The sequence below is a fragment of the Colobus angolensis genome, unplaced genomic scaffold (assembly GCF_000951035.1).
Source record: "Colobus angolensis palliatus isolate OR3802 unplaced genomic scaffold, Cang.pa_1.0 Scaffold477, whole genome shotgun sequence".
NCBI lineage: Eukaryota > Metazoa > Chordata > Mammalia > Primates > Cercopithecidae > Colobus > Colobus angolensis.
Genome location: NW_012118232.1, coordinates 637298 through 660000, shown reverse-complemented (window position 1 = coordinate 660000; position 22703 = coordinate 637298). Strand labels below are relative to the sequence as shown.

General features: G+C 60.7%; 2 protein-coding genes across 4 annotated transcripts in view; one reads left to right on the top strand and one right to left on the bottom strand.

Moving 5' to 3' along the window:
* The window catches only part of NT5DC2 (5'-nucleotidase domain containing 2), a 10704-nt gene extending 1603 nt beyond the window's left edge, over window positions 1-9101 (top strand). Inside the window, exons 1-14 of one of the 3 annotated variants that reach the window (XM_011958858.1) lie at window positions 7-62; window positions 4168-4352; window positions 4566-4640; window positions 4810-4865; window positions 4963-5056; window positions 5191-5319; window positions 5429-5489; window positions 5571-5673; window positions 5784-5885; window positions 6126-6207; window positions 8187-8273; window positions 8373-8513; window positions 8595-8659; window positions 8745-9101. In XM_011958858.1, the coding sequence (XP_011814248.1) occupies window positions 44-62; window positions 4168-4352; window positions 4566-4640; window positions 4810-4865; window positions 4963-5056; window positions 5191-5319; window positions 5429-5489; window positions 5571-5673; window positions 5784-5885; window positions 6126-6207; window positions 8187-8273; window positions 8373-8513; window positions 8595-8659; window positions 8745-9006 (1461 nt within the window). In that variant the 5' untranslated portion in view covers window positions 7-43 and the 3' untranslated portion in view covers window positions 9007-9101. Of the gene's footprint in view, window positions 1-6; window positions 63-4167; window positions 4353-4565; window positions 4641-4809; window positions 4866-4962; window positions 5057-5190; window positions 5320-5428; window positions 5490-5570; window positions 5674-5783; window positions 5886-6125; window positions 6208-8186; window positions 8274-8372; window positions 8514-8594; window positions 8660-8744 lie in introns of those variants that run through there. The other 2 variants (XM_011958857.1, XM_011958859.1) reach the window with 2 other exon arrangements.
* The window catches only part of STAB1 (stabilin 1), a 29861-nt gene continuing 16137 nt past the window's right edge, over window positions 8980-22703 (bottom strand). Inside the window, exons 26-69 of the mRNA XM_011958860.1 lie at window positions 22000-22095; window positions 20973-21068; window positions 20767-20814; window positions 20452-20582; window positions 20167-20278; window positions 19616-19693; window positions 19432-19530; window positions 19200-19298; window positions 18918-19049; window positions 18586-18714; window positions 18369-18425; window positions 17908-17991; window positions 17193-17388; window positions 16980-17075; window positions 16844-16889; window positions 16666-16742; window positions 16323-16448; window positions 16044-16117; window positions 15814-15888; window positions 15435-15557; window positions 15079-15126; window positions 14825-14902; window positions 14577-14723; window positions 14054-14194; window positions 13894-13953; window positions 13354-13530; window positions 13184-13270; window positions 12926-13075; window positions 12778-12834; window positions 12471-12672; window positions 11967-12116; window positions 11777-11881; window positions 11526-11633; window positions 11247-11440; window positions 11003-11147; window positions 10790-10923; window positions 10538-10703; window positions 10344-10453; window positions 10136-10255; window positions 9901-10050; window positions 9721-9825; window positions 9464-9610; window positions 9268-9381; window positions 8980-9189 (exon numbers count right to left, since the gene is read on the bottom strand). Of these exons, the coding sequence (XP_011814250.1) occupies window positions 9133-9189; window positions 9268-9381; window positions 9464-9610; window positions 9721-9825; window positions 9901-10050; window positions 10136-10255; window positions 10344-10453; window positions 10538-10703; window positions 10790-10923; window positions 11003-11147; window positions 11247-11440; window positions 11526-11633; window positions 11777-11881; window positions 11967-12116; window positions 12471-12672; window positions 12778-12834; window positions 12926-13075; window positions 13184-13270; window positions 13354-13530; window positions 13894-13953; window positions 14054-14194; window positions 14577-14723; window positions 14825-14902; window positions 15079-15126; window positions 15435-15557; window positions 15814-15888; window positions 16044-16117; window positions 16323-16448; window positions 16666-16742; window positions 16844-16889; window positions 16980-17075; window positions 17193-17388; window positions 17908-17991; window positions 18369-18425; window positions 18586-18714; window positions 18918-19049; window positions 19200-19298; window positions 19432-19530; window positions 19616-19693; window positions 20167-20278; window positions 20452-20582; window positions 20767-20814; window positions 20973-21068; window positions 22000-22095 (4926 nt within the window). The 3' untranslated portion in view covers window positions 8980-9132. The remainder of the gene's footprint in view (window positions 9190-9267; window positions 9382-9463; window positions 9611-9720; window positions 9826-9900; window positions 10051-10135; window positions 10256-10343; window positions 10454-10537; window positions 10704-10789; window positions 10924-11002; window positions 11148-11246; window positions 11441-11525; window positions 11634-11776; window positions 11882-11966; window positions 12117-12470; window positions 12673-12777; window positions 12835-12925; window positions 13076-13183; window positions 13271-13353; window positions 13531-13893; window positions 13954-14053; window positions 14195-14576; window positions 14724-14824; window positions 14903-15078; window positions 15127-15434; window positions 15558-15813; window positions 15889-16043; window positions 16118-16322; window positions 16449-16665; window positions 16743-16843; window positions 16890-16979; window positions 17076-17192; window positions 17389-17907; window positions 17992-18368; window positions 18426-18585; window positions 18715-18917; window positions 19050-19199; window positions 19299-19431; window positions 19531-19615; window positions 19694-20166; window positions 20279-20451; window positions 20583-20766; window positions 20815-20972; window positions 21069-21999; window positions 22096-22703) is intronic.

Genomic DNA, 22703 nt, shown 5'->3' with positions numbered 1-22703 from the left:
CGGCGCCGACCTCAGCGCGCACCTATGGGCTCGCTACCAGGACATGAGGAGACTGGTGCACGGTGGGTGAGCTGGGGCGGGACGTGCGCCGGGGACTGACTGACGGACCGAGCCCCAGGGCGCCGCTCCTCCGGGGAAGCACCCAGTGTGGCTCGCCAGGGCCGCGGAGCCCAAGGGCCGGGCTGCTTTTCGCGAGAAGGTCCGACCGTTCATCCCGGGGGCCTCTGGGGCTCCCCGACGCCCGGGGGCGGGCGGGATGTTTGTTCCCCGGCTCGGTCAGAGGAGTTCGGGACGCCTTGAGCGGCTGCCGGACTGCTCGGCCCCCGCCGTCTTCCTTCGGGGTCCCGCCCAACGTGAGGCCGCGGCGGAAACGCCCCCAACCCCTTGTTCTCGGCCAGCCCTTAGTTGGGGCGGGAGAGTGCTGTGGACAAAGCCAGCGAGTGGTGCCGGGCGGAACGGGCTCCTGGGGACGGCCGGACCAAAGGGGACACCGGTCGGACTTCCCAGACACACCTCGATGTCGCCCTGGAGGTCCGGCCCCCTCTTAGCATGGGAAGCGACGACTGGGAGAAACCAAGTCACCCCCGCCCCGTGTAGCCCAGACTAGAGCTGCAAAGGGCACTTAACCTCCCTGTCCCTGCTCTCTCCCTCTGAGAAATGGCTTGAGGAGGCTGAGGCCCCTTCTTAGAGGGGGCCGGCTAGGCTCACTAGTGAGGCCCCAGAGCTGAGAGTGCTGGACATCTGCCTGCTTGTCTTCCTGCCTCTAGTGGGGCCCTGCTTCTGCAGCAGACAGATGTGGTTTGGGTCGTGACCCTATCACTGAGCAGCTGGGTGGCCCCAGGCAAGCCTCACCCTCTCTCAAGCAGAAACGCAGTCCTGGGGCCACTCTGTCCCAGGGTTGGGTGATGACTGGAACCAGGCCAAGTGGGGCAGGGGAGCTTCCGGAGGAACCCCCAGGGGTGAGGTAGCTTTCATTGTCTGATAAGACAAAGTGGCCCTGTCTGGAAGATTCCAACTGGCTAGACAGGGGTTTTCACTCCGGCTTTGTGGGGTGGCTGAGAATCACTTCTTGACCAGTGAAGGCAGAATGGTAAAGGCCCCTGAGGAATGGTCATTTTGAAGCCTTGGGCATCTGTCCACCCTCGAGGTCCGGGGTTGAGTTTGTGTCTGTGGAGAGGCAGCCCAGTGTTATTTATGAAGTTTTTGCTCTGGGCCTGGAGAAGACCCTGTGAGTATCCTGAGAAGCCTGCCTTGGAGGTTTCAGGGAGGAGCACGGGGATCTACTGGACATTGTCCTCCTGGGCCTGTCTGCATCTTTGGAGCCTCACAGCCCTCTAAGCTCCTCTTGTCATACAACAAGCAAAGTCATTTCCACCGAGATCCCATGGTGAGCACCAGCAAGAGCCAGCTTCACACCTTTGGGCTAAAGGTCCGCTCTGGGCTAATGCCTATGGGCTAAGAGCAGCGCAGCAGGTCCCTCAGTCCACCAGCCCCCACCCTCCTGGCCTCAGTGTGGTGACAGTGGGAGGCTAGGCTGAGGGGCAGAGTGATTAATGTAGGTGGGGTGACTTGAATGGTGATCTCAAACCCAGTGCCTGTTACTGGGTGGTTTGGAGCAAGTGACTTCACCTCCCTGAGCCCCAGTTTCTTCCTCCGGACGATGGAGGAATAAGTGAGACTGCCTCACAGGATGAGAGTGAGGATTAAACGAGACAAGCCTTAAGGCATCCACAAGTGTCATGGCTGCTAGGGAGCAGTTGGCCCTGGGACCTGGAACCATGGGCAGGTGTGGGAGCTGGGGCTGAGGAGAAAGGAGGGCAATTGCTGGACATGCTGGGTGGGACACACCCTCAGCTGCCCCCAACCCACACCACCTATGGAAGGGAACAGGCCGCTGTCGCCCCAGAGCCAAGACTTTTCTAGTCTAGAAATCAGGCCAGACCGCCAGGCCCTGTGGCTCTTTCCCCATCCTGCTTTGTTCTTGGGAGGACTGTCTGCCCTTGGGCCCCTGGGAACATCCTTAAGGGCAGAGGTGAAGGCCAGGACTCTGTGCCAGCAAGGGGCTGCACTGGCAAGCAGACCCTCCCAGGTCTTCTGCACCAAGAGTCATAGTCACAGTTGGTTCCTGGGAACTCAGGACCATGGGAAGGGCAAGGCCCAGGGTCCTAGTAACACCAGAACCCTGGGCCTTGAGGCGTGGCTCAGAAGCAGCTCCCTAGAGCATTGCAGTCAACTGTCCAAGTGAGGGCTCCTGTCTACACCCATGGATCTTTGGAGCAGCAGCTCTGTACTGGCCTGGGGAAGCAGCTACACCTGATCCCCCACCCACATCCTGAACTTGGCTCCAAAGGAAAGGGGTGGGGATGGAGCCCTGTGTTCCAAGAGTGCCTCTGAGGCAGGTGCTCTGGGCACAGAGCACATCAACCAGGCGTCTGCCTCTTGAGTGCAGCAGCTGCCAGGCACACTGTGGGGCTTCCCTGGCCCTCTGACCTGGCAGCTCCTGCTTTGTGATCGGCACTGGGGTTGTGGCTGAGACAGGGATCCCCTGGAGTCTTAGAACTGGGGTGCCTGCAAGGCAGTGTCCATCTAGTCCTGCCTGCTCCCTTCTCCCTGCAGCCCCTGCTTCTGGAGGGACACTAGGAAATTGGGGACAGGATGCTCATAGTCTCAGGAAACATATCACCCATTTAATCCTGTATATGTGCAGGTGCAGAGTGAGATTGCTGCACAGAGCAGCACCTTCCATATGACCCTCTTAGTAATTCTATAGGTTAGTACAATTTTTTTTTCTTTTTAAAAATGTTTTCACAGAGACAGGGTATCGCTATATGGCTTAGACTGGTCTTGAACTACTGGGTTTCAAGCAATCCTCTCGCCTCAGCCTCCTGAGTAGCTAGGACTATAGGTGTGTGCCACCATGCCCTACTTGGTACAATTTTTCCTACCCTTTTAGAAACTAGGAAACTGAGGCCCAAGAGGTGAGGTGACCTTCCTGAAGTTATAGCCATGAGAGCTCCCTCTATCATGGTCTTGTCTGGTTGACCTCATTGCATGTGGCCTTCCTAGCACATCTCCTTTCCTTTCCTTTCCCTTCCACTTTCCCCACTGTACACATAGGGAAACCAGGGCAGGTAACGTGGGACCTCTCAGCCTCATCTGCCTCCTTGGGACCCCAGAACCCATGCTGCACAGTGCCCTGTTCAGCACCCTGCTGTGGGCCTCAAAGCCAACTGCAGCCTCCTGGGAGCAGCCAGAGACTTGGGGTGGCCACGACCACATCCCCAGAAGGAGCAGCCCGGATAATGGCCCAGAACCTGACATCACGTCCTGCCTGTCGTAATTAGCAATGTTCCCTGGCTAGAGGCAGCAAATGTCATTATATGGGCTGGCGGGTAGCTGAAATCTGATTAGAGGGGCCTCACTCCTCCCTGGGCTGTGGGAGGTGCACAGAGCTGGCGGCCCAATCAGCAGAGGGATGACCCCTCCCACTAATGTTCCTGAGCCCCAGTCCCAGCTCTGGGAAAGGTAGAAAAGTCAGCATCCATGGCCTCAGCCCCCTAGTCTGGCCATACAGAGCCAGCCACTCTGGGTGGGAGTCCTCAGTGCCCACACGCTGCCCTCACACATAATCCCAGGGAGGCTGAGAGATGAGGCCAGGGGGCAGGGCAGGGCCCCTGAGAGGAGCAGAGGAGCCACTGAATTGTAGGGGGCCAGACAGTGATGTTCCTGCATGGGTTTTGAGCAAGTGGGAGGATTTGCACTGCAGAGCATCCCAAAAGCAGCTGTTCTGGGGCTAGGCAGTGAGGAGTTGAGTGACTGCTGCCAGGGTTCTAGCATGGCCCTGTGTCTGATGGGGCTTAGTGATGAGGGCTTGGAGTAGTCACAGACTCGGTACACCTGGTGGGCTGCAGGAGATAGTGTAATGCAGGCAGGTGTAACCATGGGGAGGCGCTCCATCCAGGGGCTCTGCCTTACCCTAACCACGTGACCCTGGGCAACTGACTTCTCTCTGGGCCTGTTTGAGCATCTGCAGCACTGGAATAAGAGGAGCCATTGTGGGGTGTTTCTGAGGCTCACAGGGCTAGTCCCCCACAGAGTGCTCGGGAGCCATAGCTGCTGCAGGGATCATCGTCCCCATCACTGCCTCCCTGCATCTCCTTCCTCTAGACCTCCTGCCCCCCGAGGTCTGCAGTCTCCTGAACCCAGCAGCCATCTACGCCAACAATGAGATCAGCCTGCGTGACGTTGAGGTCTACGGCTTTGACTACGACTACACCCTGGCCCAGTATGCAGACGCACTGCACCCTGAGATCTTCAGCGCCGCCCGTGACATCCTGATTGAGCACTACAAGGTGAGACAGGGATCCTTGCCACCAACATGCCCGGGGCCTGGAGGCCGGCCAGACCCACCTTGGCCTAAGCTCAGGGCTGAGTCGTGGGGCTTCCCTGGCCCTCTTGCCTGGCAGCTGCCCTGTGCAGGTAGCTGGATTGACCCCCTGGGGTGGCCACCAGCCAGCAGGTCTGGCAGGGCTATTGGCTTAGGCCTGGCCGCTTTCCCCCGGCAGTACCCAGAGGGGATTCGGAAGTATGACTACAACCCCAGCTTTGCCATCCGTGGCCTCCACTATGACATTCAGAAGGTGAGTGGCTGGACCTGTATAGGGGGCTCCCTCCTTGGCGTCCTCTTGGTATGGTCATTACCCCTTAATACCATCCAGCTGGGGTTCTGGCATGGGTTGAAAGAGGCTGGCTTAGGGCTGTGGTGAAACTGCCTCCTCACCGTCTGTCCTGCCTCCCTGACGCCCCCAGAGCCTTCTGATGAAGATTGACGCCTTCCACTACGTGCAGCTGGGGACAGCCTACAGGTCAGTTGGCTCTGCCCCGACCCCACCCCCGCCCCACCCTACACTGCTGTTCTGGCTCAGGACTACCTTGGACTGATGGTATCTTGGGCCTGCTCAGGGGCCTCCAGCCTGTGCCAGATGAGGAAGTGATCGAGCTGTATGGGGGCACCCAGCACATCCCACTATACCAGATGAGTGGCTTCTATGGCAAGGTACTCCATACCCCAGCAGCCAGCCTGCCCCATGGACATGTGCCCAAGTCCCAAGGCAGATTGGGAGCCCTCATCTCCAGCACTGAAGGGGGTGGGGCCCCAAAGGGTGTCTGAGACAATGGCCCCCTCCCCAGGGTCCCTCCATTAAGCAGTTCATGGACATCTTCTCACTGCCGGAGATGGCTCTGCTGTCCTGCGTGGTGGACTACTTCCTGGGCCACAGCCTGGAGTTTGACCAAGCGCACCTCTACAAGGACGTGACGGTGAGGATGCTGGGCCTGCCCTCGGATGGCAGGGAAAGCTAAGTCCAGCCACAGCAGGACAGGCCCACCTGGGCCCTGCTGCACCCTCATTGTCCTCCACCGCCCCCAGGACGCCATCCGAGACGTGCATGTGAAGGGCCTCATGTACCAGTGGATCGAGCAGGACATGGGTAAGGGTGGATAGAAGCCCTGCCGTGGCCAGCCTGAGCAGGTGGCAGGGCTGGCCCTCACAGACCCATCTGCCCCATTAGAGAAGTACATCCTGAGAGGGGATGAGACGTTTGCCGTCCTGAGCCGCCTGGTGGCCCATGGGAAACAGCTGTTCCTCATCACCAACAGTCCTTTCAGCTTCGTGTGAGTCCAGCCCCTGTGGACAGAGGGACAGCAGGGCCAGGGCGCTGGGTGGGGAGGGCAGGCACAGAGCTGCCCTCAGACTACTTGCCACCGGAACCTCCTCCGCACAGAGACAAGGGGATGCGGCACATGGTGGGTCCTGATTGGCGCCAGCTCTTCGATGTGGTCATTGTCCAGGCAGACAAGCCCAGCTTCTTCACTGACCGGCGCAAGTATGGGCATGGTGGGGGTCACAGGGTCAGGGAAGGGGAATAGAGGCCCCCCCCAATGAAGGGACTGAAACAGGAGGCCAGCCTGGCGTTTGCCCACTGCCCAGTGTGCTTGGGGTGGGAACACCCCCTTGCTGGCATGGGTCCACTTGAGCAGGTGGGCCTTTATGCAGGAGGGATGGGGGTTGCCCGGCCCATGGCCCAGCCACAGACTGGAAGTCAAGCCCTTTACCTGCACCCCAGGCCTTTCAGAAAACTCGATGAGAAGGGCTCGCTTCAGTGGGACCGGATCACCCGCTTGGAAAAGGGCAAGATCTATCGGCAGGTAAGGGCCATCTGGGGAAAGCAGCACATGGTGGGGGCATGGGGCCTAGCTGGGGCTCCAGGCTGTGCAGAGGCAGCCTCTGAGGGAGCAGCACAGCTCCTTGGCCCTGAGCAGCCTCACACAGGCAATGGCTGGCAGGGAGCAGGTCTGGGTGGCCTCGAGAGCTTGACCTCTGGGTCAAGCTGCCTGGCTTTGAATTCCAAACTCCACTACTCAGCAGAGGGAGCCTGGCCTCGTTGCCTGACCTCTGTGCCTTGCTTCCCTTGTCTGCAAAAGAGGTGTAATACTCTCTACTGAAGCTGTGATATAAAGCCCTCAGAATGGCCAGTGGGCCAGGTGCGGTGGCTCATGCCTGTAATCCCAGCAGTTTGGGAAGCCGAGGCTGCAGGATAGCTTGTTGAGCTCAGGAGTTTGAGACCAGCCTGGCCAACATGGCAAAACCCCATCTCTACTAAAAACAGAAAACATTAGCAGGGCATGCACCTTTGGTCTCCAGAGGCTGAAGTGGGAGGATCACTTGAACCCAGGAGTTCGAGGCTGCAGTGAGCTGTGATCACACCACTGCACTCTAGCCTGGGCAACAATGCGAGACCCTGTCTTCAAAAAACAAGAATGGTCAGAGATCATGAAATGCCGGATAAATGGTGTCATTTCTTGGGGCTGAGCACTCTGCTGCAGCCAGAACAAGTCTGGTTGTGGACAGCTCATTGGGTGCTCTAGAGAAACTCCTCCTTCCTACCTGGCTAGGAAAATGAGAGGGACTGGTGTTGAGGTGGGATTGGGTATCTATGAGCAGGCAGTGATTAAGGTTTCGCCCTGGCTAGAATGCAGAAATCCTGGCTGAGCTGGGCTTCTTCAGGCTAGGGGGTCTAAAGGCCTTGGGGCTGGGGGAGGGGGAAGCCAGCAGCTGGCCAGGGGAGCAGTGTGGGGGTGGCCAATACCCAGGCCTGGCCTGCAGGAAACACTCCCACCCTCTCCGCCCTGCCCACTGCTCTGCCTCCCACCCTTCTGCATCCAAATGTTCCACAGCCCTCGGGCCCAGGTATGTCCCATCAGCTCTGAGGGGCCTGCTCTCCCCTGTCTTGGCATCCAGCCTCAGCTAAAGAGGATCATGCACCTTTATGGGAAAGACATGACTTTCTTCCCTGGCAGCTTTCACACAGTTCTTTATGCCCAATATTCTGAAGCTGCCTTACACTGTGTGTTGGATCCTGCCTGTTACTAGGAGTCTTTCAGTCTCCTGCCCCTTGAGACTCTTTCTCTTGGTCTATGGCCTGACTGGGCCTCTGTCCCTCCACTTGAACTTAGTTCAGCAATTGGCTTCTCCCACACCACCTGTTTCCCCCAGCGCTTCCACTTCTGAGGCTTTGGATGCACAGACTGCTCCAAGAACTGTGCTTGCTGGGTGTCAGTTCCTCTCGCTTTTGGGGTGTGGAGTCCTGCCCTGGTGGCTGCTGCCTGAGCATTACTCCGGTGATTCCTGCTCTAGGCCTCTCAGTTTCTGCTGCCCTGTGAGCTTCCCCAGTTACATGTGGGCCTGGCTAAGTATCTCCATCTTTCTCCGGCTCCAAGATGCTGGTGGCCCTGGTGAGGTCTGCCATTGGTCTGCCAGGTCCCTCTGCACTGAGGCAGGGGAGGCCAGCAAGGACTTCAGGGCTGCAGAGCCTTCCCTGCAGTTTATTCCTTACAAACAGGGATTCAATCCCTAGCCTGGGGTTTGTGTGAGACCACAGGGAGCAGGGCCTCAAGGCATGGGCACCATGCCAGGCCTATAGGGCACCTTCCTGCAGCAGACAGAATCCCCTTCCCAAGTAGGAGGGGGAAGTGACAAGGACCAGGGCCCAGGGAGGGAGCAGCAAGGCCACGGGAAAGGGCAGCCGGCATCCGGCTGGATTTGGGCTGCCTCTGGGGATTTGGGTGGGCGGACTGGTGGAGGACAAGGCACACTTGGCTCAGCAGCATTCCCCTCCTCTCCCTAGGGAAACCTGTTTGACTTCCTGCGCTTGACGGAATGGCGTGGCCCCCGTGTGCTCTACTTTGGGGACCACCTCTATAGTGACCTGGCGGTGAGGGAGGCAGGGCTGGGCTGCAGGCGGGGAGGGCCAGGAAACTCCCCCCACCCCCGCAACTGGCACTGAGCCCAGTTCCGTCGCCCCACCCACCAGGATCTCATGCTGCGGCACGGCTGGCGCACGGGCGCCATCATCCCTGAGCTGGAGCGTGAGATCCGCATCATCAACACAGAGCAGTACATGCACTCGCTGACGTGGCAGCAAGCACTCACGGGGCTGCTAGAGCGCATGCAGGTGTGGGCCGAAGTGGCTGTGGGAGGGCCAGGGCAGTAGCCGCCTGGGTGCATGCACCCAATGCACACCTTGTGTCCCCAGACCTATCAGGACGCGGAGTCGAGGCAGGTGCTAGCTGCCTGGATGAAAGAACGGCAGGAGCTGAGGTGAGCAGGCGGGGCCAGGGCAGGAGTCCCAGCCAAGCCACCACCCCAGGCCCACCCCTCAAGTGCATCGTGTCTCCCTTGCCAGGTGCATCACCAAGGCCCTGTTCAACGCACAGTTTGGCAGCATCTTCCGCACCTTCCACAACCCCACCTACTTCTCGAGGCGCCTCGTGCGCTTCTCTGACCTCTATATGGCCTCCCTCAGCTGCCTGCTCAACTACCGCGTGGACTTCACCTTCTACCCGCGCCGCACACCACTGCAGCACGAGGCGCCCCTCTGGATGGACCAGCTCTGCACCGGCTGCATGAAGACCCCCTTCCTTGGCGACATGGCCCACATCCGCTGAGGGCGCCTTTATTGTCCGGGACAGGCCCCCAGCCCCTCCCGCCCTGTCCACCCTGGGCGTCCACCCAGATAAGCAATAAAAGTGGTCTCCTCCCTACGCGTGCCTCTGCTTTCAGCCCCAGTCTCATCACTTGACTGTGAGGATCCTCTGGGTGTCAGGGAAGTCCTCCTCCAGGAGTGAGTCCTAGGAGAGCAGGGCTGTTGGTGGCCGGCATGGCCGGGGCCTGGGCCCATCCCACATCCGCCACGCTTCCATGCTCACATTGAAAGGTTCACAAAAGGTGTCACTGCCAAAGACAGGGTTGGGGACAGAGACCAGGGTGGGGTTGGTCCCTTCTTGCCATGGTGAGAAGTCGTCAGCAGCATCCTCTTCCGCCTGGGAGTAGCAGAGGGGTGAGTGGCAAGGCACCTTGAGCGAGACCCAAGGATCCGCCATGGCAGCCCCAACCCAGCCCTACCTGGAAGGCAGAGAAGCCAAATCCCGTGGGCTTGCCTCGGGCACGGAGGTAGAGAGCTCCAGCCACCAGGCCAAGCAGAGCTCCAGCAGCAAGCACAGCCCCCACGCCTGCCGCCACAGGTGGGGCTGCGGGCGCCAGCACTGCCTGCTACGAACAGGGAGAGTACTGACCTGGCGGGAGCTGTCCCACCACCTTCCCCAGGCTGACAGGTTGTGGGGATGCCAGGAAGGGCTCTGCCTCCCCATTCCCCAACTTACAGGCTGTGGGGGTGCCAGGAGGGGGCTGGCCAGAGCATGGATGATGCCATTGAAGGCCATGATGTCCCACACGATGACACGGCTAACCACAACTGTCCCCGGGGCCTGCAGGGAGACCAGAGTCAAGCCCATGGTGAGCAAGAGCCAGGGCCAACAGGGTGGGACAGTTGCCAGACTCACCACAGGGGCCCAGGAACTGTTGTCGGGTCCTGCATCACTGATGATGAGGCTGAGGCCTGAGTGAGCTGGAAGCAACTTCCCCTGGCTGGCGTTGGCACTTAGGAGGGTGGCGTTGGAGGCGTGCAGCTCCAAGTCTGGGCCACTCAGCGTCTGTGGGCAGAGCAAGGCCTGTTGGCCTGGGCCAGATGGAGATGGCCAATTTGGGGTCTGCTCTGCCCACACCCCTCCTGGTTACCATGTTGTCCACAAAGCCTTCATTGACTGGGACAAAGAGTGTCTTATACGTGAGTTCATCATCCAGGAAGTCCAGGAAGTCGAGACCCCGCTGGGTGGCATTGGCATAGCCCAGTAGCATCTGGCATGGTGGAAAGACAGAACTGTGAGCAGGCTCCCTGCTCAGGGATCCCAGCACCCTCCCACCCTCAAGGCTGGGCCCCACACACCCCATAGAAGGTGGAGAAGTTGGCAGTGGCAGCCAGCACATCCAACAACTTCCCATTGCATGTGCTGATCCCGTCACCCACGAAGCCATCTCGGCATCGGCAGGCCACATCTGCAGGAAAGGCAGGTCAGTGGCTCAGCGGATTGGTGGGAAGGGGCAGAGCCGGGGAAGTAGGGTTTGGTGGGGTGGATGCACCTTGCACGCGGAAGCAGTAGGCATCCCAGCGCTCCGAGAGGTTCTTGCGGGCACCCAGGCTGACTATGCCCACCCGACCATTGCCACAGTCCGCCACAGGGAAAACCACAGGGTGGGCAGTGGAGCCGTTGGCCAGCCAGCCCATGAGGCACAGGTGGAAGCCCAGCTGTAGGAACAGGAGGGGATGCTGAGACCCAAGACCCAGTCAAGGCCTCCCCCAACATTTGGCCCCAACTTCTGGGCCCCACACACCTGCTGGGCAGCAGAGAGCTGAGGGAGTGAAGCAAGGACGGCTCCCTGGGCTTTGCATGCCGCCTCAGCCTCCGAAAAGTTCAGACCATAAGGGCCGCTGGTGGCCTGGAGGTGGAAGACACCAGCCCGTTTCTCTGCAGAATAGAGGGGTGCATGGTCAGCTGGCCAGCTCTGAGGGATGAAATGGGTACTGGGAGTGGGCAGGGGACACACCCTGGAAATGCAGATCAGTGCACACAGCATCTGAGTGGCAGGGTGGTGGCCGGCCCAGGCAGCGGTCCACAGGCGGTTCCAACTCCTCCAGACACTGCAGTCCATCGCCTACATAGCCTGCGTGGCACTCACAGCGCCGTGTGTTCTGTGGTTGGGGAGAGTAGTGGGCGCCCTTCGCCCCTCAGAGGTCGGAAGGTCTGCCAGGCCTCCCCACCCTGGCTGCTCGGCTCCCCAACCTGCTCACCAGACCGGTGCTTAAGCAGTCGGCATGCTCGCTGCAGCCCCCACGGTGGCCATCTGTGCAGGGGTTGCGGGCCCGGCAGCTCCAGCCATCACCCTCGTAGTCAGGCAGGCAGGTACAAGTGACCGCTGTTCCTACCTGGCTGCAGTTGGCGTGCTCACTGCAGCCACCATGTCCATCCTGGCACAGGTCTGCCACTGAGGGCAGGGAGGCGGTGGTTGGGTCCAGTGACTGCAGGAGAGTGGAGACCTCCCACCTCCGTGTCCCCACCCACCTGCTTACCTGTACACACGCGGCCATCCCCTTCGTAGCCCAGGCTGCACTCGCAGCTGTTGCCTGCACGGCACACAGCCTTGGGTGCACAGGGTGGGGTACACACAGGCTGCAGCTCTGTCCCCCAGGGCCCAGCCCCCAGAACCAGGTTAGTAGTTGCCTTACTGGCCTCTGCCCGTTCCACCCACCCTTGGTGCCTTTACTGATGTGTGCACATGTACACAAGTGTGCAGGGTGGGCACAAGCACGGGGCTACTCACCCAGTTGCACCTCACAGTGTGACCCAGTCCAGCCTTCATCACAGAAGCAGGAGCCAGAGCCCCCAAGGCCCTCATCACAGCGGCCATGCACAGTGCAGCGGCAGGCTGGGGAGAGGGACAGGCAGGAAGATAAAGATTGACCCACAAGGGCCAAAGGAATCGGGTCGTGGGGCAGGCAGGGACGGCCCACCTTGACAATGGGGCCCAAAGGCACCCGGTGCACAGAGTTCACAGGCTGTCCCAGCAAAACCTGAATGGCACAGACACTGCCCACTGCCACTCATGCCGTCCATGCACATGCCACGGTCACTACAAGGGCTGCTGGGGCCGCCAGGGCAAGCTGGGGATGGGGTAGGAGAAGTGAGGTGGGGCCAGAGGCTCTCACCAGGACCCCCATACATGTACCTCCAGCCTAGCCCTGCCATCTGTCCCCAACCCACGTCCCCACACTGCTAAGATCCCTCCAGGCCTGTGTCCTGGAGAACATCCAGACCCCCCAGCACTCCTCCCCAGGTTCTGCACCGTCCACACTCCCACCCTGCCTCTCCCAGCACTCCTGCTAGTAAAATCTACTCACCACCCAGAGCTCCCCAGCCCTGGATGCCCCAACACTCTCTCAGGGACAATGGCCAGAGCTGTGCCTTGGCTCTCTTGGGGAACAGAGGAGCCAGTCAACAGTGTCTGCAATGCTCACCTTGGCACTCACTGCCATAGTGACCAGGGCAGCAGCTGGGCTTCCAGGTGGTGGTGACACAATTGCGGTGGCAGCCCCTGCCCAGGCCTTGGGGCCTAGCCCAAAGGCTGTGCTGGATCCAGACGCTGCGTAATCCCAAAGAGCGCAGTGGAGGGGACGTCCAGAACTTCGGGTAGAAGCGCCAGCAGGCCTCAGGGCTGCCCTGGGCCAAAGGAGTCAGGCCGCAGTTGGGTGGTTCTGAGTTTGGTGGTCCTTGGGCTCTGCCTGCCCCCACACCACCACCCCCACTCAGCCCCTAGCCCTGTACCTGCTCCTGTGACCCCTCAGGACAGGGTGGCTCCAGCCCACAGATACTGCAAGTGTTCTGGAAGGGAGGGAAGCCAACACAGCAAAGTCAGATGGACGGACACCACAGGCGGGTGGGCTTCTACCCGTCTGCCTCTGGCCTCCCTCACCAGTCGCAGGGGCCGGGTCTCAAAGTGGTCACAGCGAGCACCAAGGCCAGGTGGCTCCAGCAGCTGGTCGATGCCATAGGCCAGGCCACCCTCAAAGGGCAAGTGCCGCTGCACAATGCGGGCATCATCCTCACCCACCATGAGCTCACCCTGCAAGGAGAGAATGTGAGGTATGCGGGGGTCACAGGTGCACTCCAGCTCCACTGCCAGGGCCCCTGCCTCCTACTCCCCTCATCCAAGCCCTCTCCCCAGACTCACGGGCCGCATTCGGCTGCAGGAGAAAGAGATGGGGGTCCCATGCATGGTTCGAAGTGGGCCCAGGTTGGGCAGGTCAGATGCCAAGGCCTGAGCAGGTGGAATCATGATTGGAGGTGGAGAGGCAGGCTGAGCTGCAGACAGTGAGAACCAAAGTTGGAGGCTGTACCCACCTCGACATTGCGGATCATGTGGCCCCGCAGAATGGCTGCTAGCTTGTCACGGTGGTCCTCATGGTACAGCCAGGCCTGGCGATCCGGAGGCAGGGCTCGAAAGGCGGCGTCTGTGGGCCACAGCATTGTGAAGGGCCTATGGGATGCCTCTCGTAGCAGGGGCAGGAGGCTGGCCACCTGTGGGGTGCAGCAAAGGTGTAGCAGTCGCAGCCCAGTCAGAGACTAGTGAGCAAAGGCACGGAGCTGTGCCACAGAGAAGGAAGGGGCTCCACACTCACCCACTCTCATCTGGGACCATCCCAGGCAGGAATGTATGTGCACACATCTCAACTGTGCACACTGCTGTCAGAAATGCGGGCACACATAAGCACACCCGTGTGCTCAGCCTGCAGATGTGGCTTGTGCACACGTGAGTTCACACAGGCTTGCATAGGACAGTGGGCACACAGGTGGGCATGCACGCACAGGTACGCATACACACTTGTACACACTTCCACGAGCATATGTGTCCACAATGACAGGCCCACACGGGAGCAGTACCTTCAGGAGGCCGCTGAAGATCTTGTAACCGAAGCCCTGGGCAGCAGCGGTGACATTTCTCTGAGGAAAGGCTCTCATAAATAGCTAGGCCAGGCGGGAAGGGAGGATCCCAGGCCCCCAGCTGCCTGCCTTCCACCTCCCAGGCCCGTGCCTGTCATACCCTTGGGATGGGTTCATCATCCGGCTCCCAGTGCAGCGCGTCGGGGGGCAGCAGGACATGGTCGATGAAGTGCAGGATGCCATTAACGGCCTCATGGTCGCTGCTCACCACACGCGCGAAGTCATTGAGGTATATGCTGCCCTGGGGGCGGGGCATAGGACTGATGAAGCAGATGGGTGGGGTACTTGGAAGCTGTCAGGGCCTGAGGTGTGGGCGGAGCCTGGGTTGGGCGAGTCTTAGGGTGCAGGCAGTCCCGGGTTCAGGACCAGGACAAGAGGTGGGCGGGGTCTGGGGCGGAGTCAGGGCAGGGGGCGGGACTCAGTCCTCAGAAGGACGTAAGGGCCCTGGGCAGGAGAGGCCCCCGGCAGTGGGCGAGGGCCAGGTCGCGGGCGGCCTCTGGGGCTGGACTGAGCTCTGTCTCCGCGAGGCGCCTGCTGGCTGGGGTAGGTGAGGGTCTTGACTACGTGGGGCCCGGGCACAGGCGCGCAGGGGCGGGGCGAGGCAGGCCAGAGCCGGGGCTCACCTCCCTCTCGCTGAAGCGCAGTGGGTGCCCCGAGAGCGCTGTGGCGTACCCCTGCTCCAGCAGGTCCTCGCTCCGCAGCCGCCGGCAGCCAACCACGTGGTAGCGAAACACCAGCTGGCGATGAGCACGAATCCGAGCCAGCTCATCCTGGGGCAAGGGGAGTGGGGTCCCTGACTGTCGCCTCAGCCCACGCAGGGCCACCACCAGAGCGCCCAGCCCTGCCCAGCGTCGCTCTGGGGGCTGCATACCTGCGACAGGTTGCTCATTAGATCTGCGTGCGGCACGAAGATGGTGAAAGGACCATCGCCCTTGAGCTCCTTGTATTCCTGAGGGAGGCAGCAACAGCGTGAGTGGAAGGGGAGAAGCCTGAGGCCTCCATGGATCTCCTGGGGAAGACTTGGACTCAGAGAGAACAAACCAGCCAACCCCCTGACCAGATGGGAACAGAAGCCCAGAGACGGGTGGGACTTGCAGGTCACAGAGGCCCAAGCTGGCCACTCACCAGGAGGCGGAGGCTGAAGAATGAGGCATGCTTATCCCTCAGGAGCTCCTGGGGGGGCGAGGTTCAGCTCAGATTTGGGGCAGCCCCCACTCAGGGCCTGGTGCCTGTCCCAGCACCTGCAGCCCAAGGTCTAGCCAAGGCAGACATGAGGAAAGGAAAGCCGCGGGGTCTGAGTTGGGGTCAGGACTAGTTTCGTGGGTCATAGCTGGGGTCAGGCCCAGGTACAGTCAGAGGTCAGGCTCAGTGTCATGGTCAGGGCCAAGATCAGGATCAAATCGGGGCTTTGCCAAGACCACGGGTCAGGCCCATGGGGCACAGGCAAGACCAGATCAGGAGTCTGACTTGGGCATCATTACCAGGCCGACCCGGGCACGGCAGGTGAGACCGTCCCCCACGGTGTTGGCTGTGTCACAGGTACATGTCCTCTGGCCATCCCCTGTGCTTTTGCAGGTGGCATATGGACTGCAACCTCCATTGTTCTGAGGCAGGGACAGGAGAGGAAGATATCAGTGGCTTCCAGGACTTCTCTACCCCACTCAGCCCTGTGAAAGAGGCCATGAAGGCCCCTGCTCAGCCCCCTAGATCCTATTTGCTACTGATCAAACTCGAGCTTCAGGGGAGAATAGCCCACCCTGCAGAGGTCCTTAGGACCCTGCTGGAGGTGAGGAGGGCTGGTTCCTGCCTCAGTCCCCTCTCCTTCTCCTCAGTGAAGGAGGGTGGGACTAGGTGCCTGACCTTAGAGCAGGGGTCCAGGAGCTCGCAGGTCCGGATGCCATCCCCACTGTAACCCTGGCGGCAGCTGCAGGAGACCTGTCCCCAGTCTTGATCAGTGGGGCTGCTGGGAGCCAACAGCTGGCCAGCACCCTGTGTAAAAGGGTCACCCCCTCCCTGGGCCTGCCCTGAAGGGAGGCCCCATCCTGTGAGGGCATGGCATGACCCCCCGAGTCCAACCCTGCCATGCTGACCTGCTGGGGGCCAGTGGGGATGCACTCAGCATGAATGTGGCAGCCCCCGTGGTGGATGAGACAGCTGTTAATTTCTGGGGGAAGAGACACTGGGATGGGGGTGGCCCTTAGAGGACCCCCTTCATCTGTCCTCTGTACCATCTGTCTCACCCCCTCCTCTCTCAGCACCCCCAGTCCCCACAAGTCCCACATGCCCCTCAGCCCTTCCTAATCTGACTCAGATCACTGAAACCAGACCCCTAGCCCCACATACAACCCAGGTTGGGGGCCTAGTCTCACCCTGGCACAGCTCCCCATCACCCATGTAGCCATCCTGGCAGGTGCATGTCCGCTGGCCGGGTGCCACCTTGGTACAGTTGGCATGAGGGGAGCAGCCTCCATGGCCATGGGCACAGGGGTCCACCTCTAGGGGGAGATGGTCCCAGAGAGTCCTTAGGAGTAGGCACGGGGCCAGGGGCAGGACAGGAGAGGAGGGCATGAGAGAAAGGAAAAGGTCAGAGGGAAGGGTGAGTCCCGAGATGGGACAGTGAGGGGGGCTGGGCCTAGAGGAAATGAAGGGGGCTCTGTGGGGACAGCCACCCCAAAAGTTCAGAGAGGGCTCTGGGCGTCCATGTGGCTGGACCTGAACAGAAGACGCCATTGCCGGAGTATCCCGCAGCACAGGCGCAGGTGGAGGCTCCGGCCGAGTCCTGCACGCAGCTGGGAGAGGTGGTAGTGGCTGAGCCCATGCCTGTCCAGCCGTGCCTTGACCCCCGGGCTCCCCGCCACTCACCCACCTGCCTCAGGCTGGGCCTACTCACTTGGCATTGGGGTCGCACTTCCTAAGGCACTGAGGACTGGTGACTTCTGGGGGGCAGGAGGATGACTCTGGTCATTCAGACCCAGGAACAGCCTCCTCAGTAGCCATCTGCCCCCTCCCCCTTGGGACCCACTCACTCTGGTCACAGCGGAGGCCCTGCCAGCCCACGTTACAGACACAGCTTCCGTCCCCTTGCAGCCCCTCCTGGCACAGCCCATGGGCACAGTCACACACTGCAGTGGGATAAAGGAGAACAGGAGTTTCCCAGTGCCTCCATCTTGTCCTGGCTGGGGTCTCCAGGCTGCTCTCTGCTGCCAGGAAGCCCACCCCCATCCCTCCCCAGTCCTCACCTCCGGTGCAGTTGGGCCCGTAGCGGCCCAGCTCACACATCTCACAGGCCGTTCCATGGAAGCCCTCATGGCAGTGGCACTCCCCGCTGCCCAGGAACCTGTCCTGGCACTGCCCATGGCCCGAGCACACCCCCCCCAGGCCTCCTGGGCATGGCTCACACAGTGTGCCAAAGAAACCAGGACAGCAGTCCGGCACCTGTCGGTGTTGGGGGTGGAAGAGAGGCTGAGAGAGGCCTAGCAAGGTGTCGGGGGAGGGGGAACGGGGGCATCTCGGGGCCACAGAGCCACGGAGCAAAGCCCCTCAGAACCCCAGACCCAGGGACGAGCAACTCAGAGCCGAAAGAGACACAGAGATGACTCCTAAAACCCTCCCTCTGGCAGGGTGGGGAAACTGAGGCTCAAGCAAGGAAGAGCTGCACCCAGATCCCACAGTGAGGGGCCGAGCCAGGCCCCGTTGCTGCCTCTGGGGTTTGGCTGACGGAGCCAGCTCCAGACTGCCCTTTCTTCTTCTCCCAGTCTCCACTCCCTCCCCCGGGGGAGTGGACACAGGGACAAACAGTAGTCCTCTGACTTCAGACCTCTCTCCCCTCTCCTTCTTCTGGGTTCTGGCCTCACCCTAGTCCCAGCCCAGTTTCTGCCCTTAAGATCCAAACTGGGCTCCCCCTGGGCCCCACCCACTCCCACCTCCTTCTCTCCGGACAGGCTTGGGGCAAACCTGGATCTTCTTGGCACATGTGTAAGAGCAGCCCCGGGAGAAGGAGAAGCCAGATCGGTAGACACAGCTCTTCCTGGGTGTGTCCTGGAAATGGGGACAGGCAGGAGGGGTCAGCCAGTGGCTCGGGCAGGGGCAGGGCAATGAATGGGGACACAGACAGATGGACTACAGGTGTCAGGCAGATGAGCAAAACAGCAGAAGGGTCAGAGAGGGACCAAGACAGGCACACCGATGGGAGAGGGCAGACAGGATCCAAGCCTCGGGCCACAAGTCTGAGGGAGTCTCCCCTCAGTAGAGCCACGCCAGCCCTCCAGGCCTCTATGGGGACGTCAGCCACCCAGTTCCCTGTGCATGGAGGCCTGGGCCAAACAAAGCTGGGCTGGAGGGTGAGGGGATTGGGCACCTTGGAAGAAGTGAGGGCAGGCAACGCAGGGACAGAGCTACGCTAAGCCCAGTCTCACCTGCAGCTGGAAGCCCTGAGTGCAGCGGAATTTCCTGGTGCAGTTTACACATTTCTCCTAGAGGGAAAAAAGGTGGGGCATCAGGCAGTCCAGGCCTGGATCCCTGCCCTTCCTCCAGGACAGGCTGACCCATGCGCTCCTCCCCACCAGTCAGGCCAGCCAGCAGCTCCCAGCTCTGAACTCCCGTGCCGGCCTTCCTCTGACCCCAGCCTCTCACCCTCAGGGCCTCAGCGTGGCTATGCAGGCAGCGACTTGAGCCCACCGTCAGGACCCCTGACAGGCCAATCAGCGAGCGGCCAGGGGCCTCCAGCATGGGACCTTCCAGTGGCACATGGTTCACCTCAGGCTGGGGAGAGGGATGGAGGCTGAATCCACCCACCCACCACCCTCACCTGGCAGGGCTATAAGGTCAGGCAGTACTCCAGGGCTGGGGACTCCCTGGAGCAGAGGTTGGAGGTTGGAGGCTCACAGCTGGGGACACTCCAAAGGGAAGGGATCTTCAGGGATAGGGGCCCAGGCTAGGGTCTCCTTGCTCCCTGACCCCCAAACCTGGCCACTGTGGTTGTAGAAGACGATCCAGTGGGCAGGGCCCAGGAGGGAGTTGCGGTGTCCACCCTTCCGCAAGGTTTCCATGGAGAGGGCCTCCCCCAGGATCACATGGTGCCGCACCGTGTCTGCGTCCTGGGAGAGAAGGAGAGAAGTCAGGGGACTCCAGGATAACAAGTGCCCTGGACGGCATGCCGCACCCACCGTGTCCCTTCATGGTGGGATGGGAGGCTCGCTCTCTGTGCCTTTGTCCTCCCTGCCATTGCCCCAGCCCCATGGCCTCACCAGGTGGCTGCTGTTGCCCTGAGCCTCCAGGGAGCGGTTGGTGGGCACAAAGATGGTGTAGGCAGTGGCAGCCTCAATCTGGGATACCAACCTATGGCGCTAGGGATGGAGTGGAGGTCAGGGATGGGCATATTAGTTGTCAGTCCTGATACTGGGAGCCAACCAGCTCCCTCTGGACCTGGGGCACAGTGTCCCCTGAGCAGGCACGTTGCCTCTTGCCAGCCTTCCTTACCTGCAGCAACTCCCGGAAGAGGCTGAAGGCAGGCACCAAGTCCAGCTGCTGCAGCAACCCCTGCCCACCGGGCACATCCCCTCGGGGGGGCAGTAAGACCTGGTACAGAGCACAGGGCCTGGTCAGCATATCATTGCTTCACGGCCTGCCTGCGAGGTTCCCTGCACACACCCTCCTGCTGTACCTGGCCGAGGATGTGTAGGACACCATTGGTGGCAAGGAGGTCAGCCACGTCCACGCTGGCATTCTGCACCCAGACCCTCTGGAAGGCAGCAGCAGAGCTTAGCCACAGGTGAGCACAGATAGACCCTTAAAGGTGGGACAGCCCCAACAGAGAGACTGCCGGGCACACAGGCACCCACGGGTGATCCGCAGGCTGGCCCATGAGCTGGGTCCTGCACAGAAGCTCCTCCCAGGAACTGACTCTGATCCTGAGTCAGACTCAGGATCCACCAGCTGGGCACACAGACTCTCCCCAGGGTCCGTGGTGAGAGGGGCGCTTGTGCATGTGCAGACTCAGATGGATAGACAGCCCCTGCAGGCAGTCACTCCTGGCCCAGAGACTCAGTGCCGATCAGCAGTGCGTCCTGAGCACATCCTTTGAGCCCGGCTCTGGGCAGGGCGAGGGGACCCCAATCTCATCCCATGGGGCCTCTGATGTGGGACAGCCTGCAGCCACTCAGGCTCCCTTCCATGCCCCCCCGTCCCCTTTTCTGCCCAGAGTTCACCACATACCCCACTAATGTTGCGAATCTCCCAGCGTGTGGTGGGGTTCAGGGTGGCCACTTCCTGCCCACCCAGCCGGGCCAGCTCCTCCTCGAAGAGTGCACCCTGGAGAAAATGGGCCCTGACAGGGCACAGTTTGGGGGGGGTCATGGAATCAGGTTAGTGTAACTTACAGAGACCTTCGGGACTGGGCCCACCCCAAGGGGTGAGTGCCTGCCAGGCTGAGGACGCGCTAGGGAGGGGCTGGGTCCCACAAGGAAGCCCCCTCCCACAGCCTGGCAATGGCAGCCCCACCTGACCAGGCTCGGCAGCATCCTTGGCTGCAACCAGAAAGCTCGTTCCTCAGGGTTCAGCTGACGGATGGCAGCCTCGGAGGGCACTAGGGCTGTGACTTGGCGATCGGCAGGAAGCGTGATGCCGGCACTCTGCATGCACACAGCGGGTAGGGGCAGGAGGAGTGAGGAAGGCAGCCATCATCTTCAGATTCTCTGCTCTAGGCTCCAGGCCTGCCCCCAACCTCACACTCTTGGAGATGTTATATGGCACCCCTCCATCCAGGCAGGCCTCCTGGATTTAAACCCTCAACCCCAGCATTCTGCCCTGTCCTACCTTAAACCACTGGTAGAAGACGGAGAAGTGGGCATTTGCCTCCAGCTCCTAAGGGAAGGGAAAAGGCTGAGGTCACACGACCAAGGGCAAATTCAAGCCTTTCCCCACCACGGTTCCTGAGCAGTGCCCCTTTCCCACCTGAGGTGCCGGAGAGGGCTCCTCCCCAAGCACAGAGAAGACAGAAAACGAGTCTGAGCACCCCTTACCCGGAAGATGTCTCCATAACAGCTGAAGCCATCACCCCCAAAGCCAGGGGGGCACGTGCAGACCCGCTGACCTCCCCCTACTGCCCGGCAGGTGGCCTGGGGTGGGAGTGAGAAAGGGCCTCCATTCAGACCCAGATGGCAGCTGGGTCCCTCCCTCCCCCATCTCTTTGCCTGTCCAGCCACCCAGCCCCAGCCCCTGCCCCTTGCTCTGCAGCCACCCAGTCTGTGTTGGTAGCGCTCCTTCGGTGTGCCTAGCCCTGCTCCCCAGGATTACTGGGCATTTGACACGAGCGTTACCCACGCCAGGTGGATACGAGGGAGCTCAGGGCTGCGGGAGCACCCAGGAGGCCCTGTATCCTCTGGAGCCAGAGCTGAGAGCAGGAGGAGCTAGCCAGGCCCAGGTGCGGCTTGCAGAGGCAGGGGTGTGGTAGGGTGGAGCAAGGGCAGGGGACAGCAAGGAGCTCAGCGCAGCCAAGGACAATGGAAGCGGGGCAGGAGTGGAACAGAGAGAGGAGGCTGGGCAGGGGCAGGTGAAGCGGGACAGGAGTGACATGGTTGGATTTGAAGTTTAGAAAGATCTTAGGCCGGGCGCGGTGGCTCAAGCCTGTAATCCCAGCACTTTGGGAGGCCGAGATGGGCGGATCACGAGGTCAGGAGATCGAGACCATCCTGGCTAACACGGTGAAACCCCGTCTCTACTAAAAAATACAAAAAAAAAAAAAAAAAAAACTAGCCGGGTGAGGTGGCGGGCGCCTATAATCCCAGCTACTCGGGAGGCTGAGGCAGGAGAATGGCGTGAACCCAGGAGGCGGAGCTTGCAGTGAGCTGAGATCCGGCCACAGCACTCCAGCCTGGGCGACAGAGCGAGACTCTGCCTCAAAAAAAAAAAAAAAAAAAAAAAAAAAAAAAGATCTTAATCCTGACAGTATACAGAGAGACACCCAGAGATGGGGAGGGAGGGAGAGAGCTGCAGCTTAGGCCCACCCCAGAAAGCCTCCCCAGGGCTCTGAGCCTTGCACTCCCTTACCAGGCCATGGCAGCCACCATTGCCTGCCCGGCAGGGGTCGATGGGGCTGCACTGGTAGCCGTCCCCAGCAAAGCCCAGCTTGCAGGTGCATCGGCTCTGGAGAGGTTAGGAACAGACAGCCTTGTCTCATGATGAGCATCCAACCCTTTCTTTGTCCATTACTTGGCTCTCTCTGGGCACTGCCCCCGGGGAGGCCTGTCCAGAGCCCAGAGGAAATTCTCCCAGCCCTAATCTCAGAGATCTGTGCTCCAGATGGGGAGACAGAGGCCCTAAGGGGAGACTGGCTCTCAGGATGAATCCACGGAGGTGAGAGCATTAGCAGAGAAGTGTCCGTGGAGACTTGGTGCCCCTACACTTGGAGCCTGGGACCCTGCCAGGGCCATTGAGGCTAACAGTTTGTGGCAAGTGGGTAGGCATCTGCCAAGGCCGGCCCCAGGATAGTGGCTCAGATCCCACCTCCACCCCTGCCACTCTACTCAGCTGCTCTGGTCCCCCAACCAAATGCCAGTGCTCCTGGGCTTGTCTACATTGCAGGTGAGTGACCGGTGAGACCCCTCAGATCTCAGGTGCCCTTGTTTGCACGTTGGGGGCATCTCACTGGTGCATTCAACACCTCTGTTCTGAATTAAGGCCCTAATGGGGTTTGGAGCTCCAGCTGTTACACCTGTCAGTTCTTACTGCCAAGGCCCAGAGGCCACCTTGGA